Source organism: Brachyistius frenatus, unplaced genomic scaffold (genome assembly GCF_029030835.1).
Source record: "Brachyistius frenatus isolate BFR_SWC_R1_liver_20210118 unplaced genomic scaffold, ASM2903083v1 Contig_7, whole genome shotgun sequence".
Lineage (NCBI taxonomy): Eukaryota > Metazoa > Chordata > Actinopteri > Embiotocidae > Brachyistius > Brachyistius frenatus.
In genome coordinates, this window is record NW_027210606.1 from 3,774,656 (window position 1) to 3,781,630 (window position 6,975).

Below are 6,975 nucleotides of genomic sequence, written 5' to 3' on the forward strand. Positions count from 1 at the left end.
CCTATTCACTTTGTTTATGTCTCACATGGCTGCATGAGGTTGCAGTTCCATGAGAATAAAGGTGCAGGGAATCGTTAACTGTACCTGAAACTCAATACAGTAGATGTGGTTGCCGAACCGTAACAAAATTGCCTGAATATAAGCCAGGACATAATCAAATCCTTCACTAAGGTGGTTTCACTTTTTGAAATCTTTTAGCAAATTTTTCCACATGATGAAAATGAGCATGTCCGACTTGTTCTGCAATCACTAAACAATTTTGCGGTGCAGCGATTTCACAGATTTGATGAGACTTTCCTTGCGTGGCTCCATCCTTCAACATCTTTGTCAAATCATTTGATAAAAGAACAAGCACTTCTTATGCTCCCATAAAGATTTAATCAAGCCTAAGGGAACAAGAGAACAGTAGAAAAAAGATCCCAGAACTATCCGTTTCAGGCCGCCTACTACTTATTACTTCCCCGTTAGCTCAAGACAAGTTTTACAATCCTCTAACTGAAGTTCTGCTCTGTTGCAGGGTCCTTTGAAATAAGCTCAAAACCTGGGTCGTTTCAGGCGCACTTACAGGTGACCACAGACATGTTATTTAGTTTTTTTTTTAATGAAACACCAAATGCACATAATAAAGTACACATGCCCTCCATTAACACGAGAGAGAGAGAGAGGTAGATGAAAGTAAAGACAGGAAGAGATGAAAGACACTGTCACAGCATAATGGCATTAAGATTTTCTAAGGTACAACCAACCCCATCCAATGACATAAATAGGACAGTTACACTGCAATTTGATGCACCTCTTCACTTTTGCTGCAAAGACAGGCGTGTGATGAGCAGCTTGATGTCACAGTAGTTCATGCTACTCACCACCTCTGTCTTGCACACAACTGCAAGACGCCTGAAGGTAGATTTAATTTTGTCGTATGCATTCGTGTACGCATGACTGTTTGTATGCGTGTGTTTTTTAGTTCTTTAACCTTTAATTCTATTTCAGTACCTGGTTTCAGTCCTTTATTCAACAAGGCATGTGCTAGTTTAACAGGCAGTGTCCCTGGTTGGTCCAAAACACTCAGGTTATCAAATACTAAAACTGATATACACTGCTGTTGTAGTTACTCACAGTACAGTCAGTGTCATAGTAACAATAACTAACATTTTATTTTCACCCAAATGGCAAACACACATTTTCTCTTGTGGTTTTTGTGGTTTAATTCTTATACATTTTGAGATATTTGCCACTCCAATACAATATAAATGAATGATCTCCTTTTTGGATTTACTTTTGACTGAAGAAATTGTCCAGAAAAATGTAATGGGATTGAGTTCCACGGATTATTCAGACTACAACTACAGTAGATCTGCTCATTAAGAGTCCTCCATGAGAAAAGAACTGAGCTACTCAGAGCTGTTGGCAGGATTCATATTGTGGACACCATCTTTCTTTGCAGACTGAGAAACACAAACCAAAACAGAGATAGAAAAGTTTTTGTAACCTGGCTCCACCACACTATTGCTCACAGCTTCAGTTTTCTTTGCTGTAGTTGTAGTCTGGAAACCCTGTTCACAATCATATTTACTCTGCAACTCTGAAGGGCGGACTAATGACCACTGTAGGTGGCTAAGTGCAATGAAGTTTAACTCTAGTTGAACACTATTCTAGACTTGGATTTTATCCTCAATTAATTTTTACCTTTTAAACTACATATTCAGGAAGAAAACTAAAAGTGAAATTATGGTGTTATTTCCAAAACTTGGCTTACATCTGTTTTTAGCTAAAAGAAGCTAGTCTCAGCCACATTCCTTACTTTGCTTGACTATGGGAGTATAATTTATATGCATGTGCCTTCTCAGGGCCAGCATTACCTGGGTACTGTGTATAAGCGAGGTCAGATTCATTACAAATAGCAAGGCCCTCACACATCACTGTCACTTTTAAAGCACTGGTTTATATTATATAATATTAATTATATATACATAGGTAAAGTCATCCTTGAGTTTCAGCCTCCTGTATACAAAACAAACGTGTAAATAGTTTTGTTCTTTTCCAATTGGATGTAAAATGCCAAAACAGACTTTAATAGTGAATTTATCCTTTGAAGACCTTTCAGAAACTGCGTGCGTGTATGATACAGTAGGTTCTCATATTGCACTGGGTTTATCTTTTCTCTGAGCAACAAATGAAATCAAAACCATTAACAAAGCAATGAAAAACATACACAAAAAAATCTGCACAAAAAACTCATTACACTTTACGTCCTGCTGGGTTAGTGTCTTAAGCAGATGATAAAAACAGTCAGGACTATGATATGACTTGCTTCTAATGTCACACTGCTGCAATCTACTCCTCCTACTGATGACTATCTTTGTAGCCTAGGGCTAAATAATACTCCAACTGTTCCCCTCCAGGGTTCACTCCATCACCGATTCCTCTAACTGCCTGTAAAACCCTGAACTTGGCAGTGCAAACATGGGTCCTGTGTACTTTAGATGAGACTAGTACATGCAGAAGGAAAGAGTGTGTAGACAAGGTGGGTTTATCCTCAAGACAAGCAATGGCCTTTGCGAGGGATTAATCCAAACTGTCAACTGCAAACTGTGAAGCAGGAGCTGGGTGAGTTTTTACTGCCTGTGGGACAAAAAGAAGAAATTCCTGCCTGCTGATGCGCCAGATAATCCATAGCTTTCATAGGCAGGTCATTCTGGTTGTGTCATCCTTTGTGTCTCCTACCACAGAGTACATGTGTGATGTTTTGCTCCTGTGCTGCTCTGTGTAACAGAAAGTGTTTCTTCCCATGTTAATGATGTCTCTCATCAGCTGGCAGACCATATATTCTCTCCCCTGAATGCCTCCGCAGAGGTAGCATATCTATTTCCACAGCTTCAATGCTTAAAGGTAATGATCCAGTGTTCTCATTCACAGAGTGTCTTCTTGCTGGCAGGAAGTCTGGTCTTTGTAAGGAGTGCTGGAGTGTGTGGAGCTGGCAGGAGAATAGGGAGCTGTCGCACACACTGGGACTGGACCGACACCAGTCTGAGATACTGTGGTCAGATCCTGCTCTGCTGTCTGAACTGTCTCTGACCTTCTGCCCAAGTCCCTGGCCCGTAGCCAAGCTCAATAGTCGAGGGATTGTAACCATGGATGCAGAGGCTGCCACGGCAGCAGCAAGATGGTGGCGCTCAGTAGAAGTCACTTTGGTGTCTGTAATCACTGCGGCAGGAGAAGCTACTGCAGCTGAACTAGAGAATGAGGTGGAGTTGAAGAGAGCGGCAACTCTCTGGTAGTATCGCGTCCTAATGACCCTTGCTGAGCGGTACAGGTCCCCAATAAAGCAGTAACAGATGGGGTTGAGGCTGGAGTTTGTCAGGCCCAACCACTGGGCAAATGGCCGTGTCTGCAAGATCCAAGAAGATGGCTTTTGTTCACAGTCAATCCAAAGGTCAGCCAAGTAGAGAGGCAGCCAGGACACCGCAAACAGAATCACCAGACACACCACCATTTTAGCAATCTTCTGACGAGTCTGTAGGCGCGAAGCATGAAGAGCTTGGCTGCGAGGATCGAGATCAGCGAAAGTGGATTTTTTCCCTCCCCAAAGCCGCCGGCCGGTCAGAAAGCCTATGGTGAGGTTGAAGGTCACGGGCAAACAGTAGAGCATCACAAAGAGCAGCACATTGTATCTGAAAGAGAAGTGAAACCATTCAAACTGAGATACAAATGTAATCACCTTCTCAAACTATAGTCACAGATTTGTAATATCGTTAAACAGATGAGTGTTTATTTTATCCACCTACACTACATACATAATGAACCACTAACACAGACTTCCTGCAGTGCATTGACACTCTTCATATTCTGCTATTTAGAGATGCCTGGTGGGTTAGTGACCTTTTTATTCCAACAACAAAATGCTCTATTTGACATTATGGATTGCAGCTAACTCATAGTTATCAGGAACACAATGGAGTCTTCTCGAGACTATCTAATGTTCTCCTGTAATAGACAAGATACAGGGATCAATATGATAATATAAGAACCAGCAGTATTGTCTTACAGCCCCTGAGGGAATCAGGTTTGAGGGTGTTGCTGTGTAATCATTGCTATTTTTAACACTTTGCCACACACAGTTGGAAATTGATTAACAGATAATAAAACCATAATGGCACAACAGACAAATGATGAAAGTACAGTGTACAAAATAGAAATCATCAACAGACTCATTTGGCAACTCATGATTAGGTCAAAATATAAGAGGACAATACAGGAGGTTAAAAAAGAGCTTGTCTACATCTGTGCAAACTGCTGAATTTGTCAGTCTGACTTTTCAAGTATAGCATTTAAAAGCATTGCAGGTCTGAAATTGGTCCTTGTGTAAGAACCAAAGATATGCCAAATTTTAAGAACTATCATGGATAGCCATTGCATTGCCTCACACCTTTTGTTCGAGTGTCTCACTAGTAGACCGAAAAGACTACAATCAACAACCAAACAGCCAACTGGCACATAAATGATGCAGTAATTTTCTTGCCCCTTCCACTCTAACATGCTCAGTTGATCATTTGAAATCTAATAACTGGCAAAAGAGGTGGACAGTACAAAAACCACAGCCCAACAGCACTTAAGGCTGACTCTCAGTTTGGTGTGTCAGCACCCTCAAGCTCCAGTTTTCCAACTCTGACGGTCATGAATGAACCGATTCAAAATCTTGTTATACAAAATAGGTCATTCAGCTCTCATATATTCTTTAGTCTGTCAGAGTACCTACCCCTGTTTAAGGCGATGCTGAGGCCACTCCTCTTGACAGACCAAGATGGTGAAAGTCTCAAAGGTGATCTCTCGCCGCCTGTTCATCACTGCAATTGGCGCGCACATCATGGAGGACACCATCCACACTACAGCGACGGTGGCCAAGATCCGGCGGCGGGTAAACATGGAGCGAGCGCGCAGCGGCGATCGAACGCTGTAGTAACGATTCACGCTGATCACCGTCAGCGTTAACACGCTGGCCGAGACCGAGACAGCCTGCGTGAAGGGCACGGCGCGACATAACAGGTCACCGTAGACCCAGGCAGTGTAGATCTGGTTCCCCAGTGTGATGGGCATGCACACACACACCACAGCCAGGTCACACACCGCCAGGTTCACCAGAAGACTGCGTGTTGCGCTGACACCGGCAAGCCGCCGACTGCGCCTGCTGGTGAGGACTCGCAGGGACATTAGATTCCCAATGATTCCCAAAATAAAAGACAGACAGTACATGATGGTCAATGCGATGGTGTTGGGCTCATGGAGGGTCCAAAGCAGCATGCTCTCCAGGTCTGCCAAATCATTAGAGTAGTTGGAAAGTAACAAAGGAAAGGTGGAGGTGGATGGTTGTCCAAAGGCTGATGAGGAGGTGGTAGAGAATAAGGGGAAGGCGATGAAGGAGGAGTACGGGACAAGGGAGGAAGGCAGCAGAGAGGGCAGCGGCTGGTGGAGGGAGTCAGTGGGGGAGCTGAATGTAGAGGGAGGCCTGAAAGCGCTGTGGAAGCTGTAGGTGTGATTGAGTTTTTCCTGAGAGCCATCGGACTGCAGCAGTGGGGAGAAGCTGGCCTGAACTGAGGTCCAGTCTGATTGCTGTTCCTGTGAAGGACCCATGCTGCTACAAACAAAACCACAGCTGGAGAGGTACGGAAACCTCTCAGCTGTAAGGCTTACTGTATAGGTTTTCCCTGACTCTTCATTAAAATCCGAAAGGGCAGAAAATCCACACCAAAAATGTCACCTCAAGTTCCACGTTCAAACCTTGTGATGATCCTTCTTAAGTGTGTGGGTAAAAATCTCTGTCGCAAAGTGAAAATTCTCCATCTTGTGCCACTTCCTGTGAGTCAGCTGTGGTCATGTTCAGCACTGGTCCCAGTGCAGTTCTTCTATAACATTATGTACATTCATCCCTTCAGGGAGTGGCTGTGTGAACGCGATAATCCACCACCAGAGAGTAAGAGAGTCTCTCACCTTCGGAGAAAGTAGACCTCACGCTGACTCTCTCTTCCTCATTGCACCTTCAGTCTACCACACATTTAGATCTGTTGAGAGAAACATGACAGATTTCAGAGATGGTTTCCAACTGCAGCTGTATTAAGAGCAAATAACACACTCTGGGATGGAAAAAAACACTGAAACGCTTTTAACATCTCCTCGAGGTGAGTTTGGATCGTAGCTTCTCTCTGCGAGGCTGGAGAAACATTCAAAATAAGGAGCAAAGTGAGTAAATAACTTCATATTTACCGTCATTTTAAGGGACTCGTTAAAAATAAGCACATCTGAGTTATTAAATATTAATTTATCAATTTCAGGGAGCACAGTATCACCTAGAATATAAAATCCAAGCTTATTTGTTTCACTTATGACCAAAGAGAGTCTGCTGCCTCAGTCACCACAACCATGAAATGTCACAAAGCAGCAAGACTTTTAAAAAGAAATTATTTCAACTTTAAATGGTTAAAAGGAAAAGAGGAATAGCAATGATGATGATAGGAATAATGAGCTAACTCACAGAGAAAAGTAGATTCCAGTTAGTGTTTAGCCTACTCACCAAAGATCATGTTGGATGCTGGAGGAGGCAGCAGGATGCTGACTGAAGATCTGCACCAAGAACGGAAAAAAAAAAAAAAAAAAAACCCGGAGAGTGTTGTAAAGTTGCTCCTGGATTGCTTCCAACCTTTATATTCGCTTTATAATCCGAGTTGCGATCCCATAATGGTTTTGATGTTGTGTTTTCCGTCCGCTTCTCTTCTGACACGGACGGGCTCCTCGGTTGTCTGCGCTCCTGCCGGCGGGAGCAGCGAGCCCATCCACCACTGCCTGCAGGACTGAATGAGGGAGAGAGAGAGCGGAATGAAGTCAGGGAGGGAGCAGCTGCTACACACACACACACACACACACACACACACACATACACTAACACATTCTCCACTTATGGCACGACATTGCAATCAATCAGAA

The 6,975-nt window shown here is 43.3% G+C and overlaps 1 protein-coding gene across 1 annotated transcript; it reads right to left on the reverse strand.

Moving 5' to 3' along the window:
* Positions 1–2,614: 2,614 nt before the first annotated feature.
* On the reverse strand, positions 2,615–5,759 carry LOC138615644 (neuropeptide Y receptor type 2-like). Its single transcript, XM_069689396.1, has 2 exons — positions 4,757–5,759; positions 2,615–3,671 (listed from the first exon to the last, which is right to left on the reverse strand). The coding sequence occupies exons 1-2, from the start codon at positions 5,626–5,628 to the stop codon at positions 2,792–2,794; spliced, it is 1,752 nt and encodes a 583-aa protein (XP_069545497.1). The 5' UTR covers positions 5,629–5,759; the 3' UTR covers positions 2,615–2,791.
* Between the last annotated feature and the right edge of the window lie 1,216 nt (positions 5,760–6,975).

Coding starts and splice junctions, on each gene's coding strand:
- LOC138615644 (XM_069689396.1), bottom strand. CDS start 5,628: ATGGGTCCTTCACAGGAACAGCAATCAGACTGGACCTCAGTTCAGGCC. Junction 3,672..4,756: donor CAGCATCGCCTTAAACAGGG/GTAGGTACTCTG, acceptor CTTCTCTTTCAG/ATACAATGTGCTGCTCTTTG.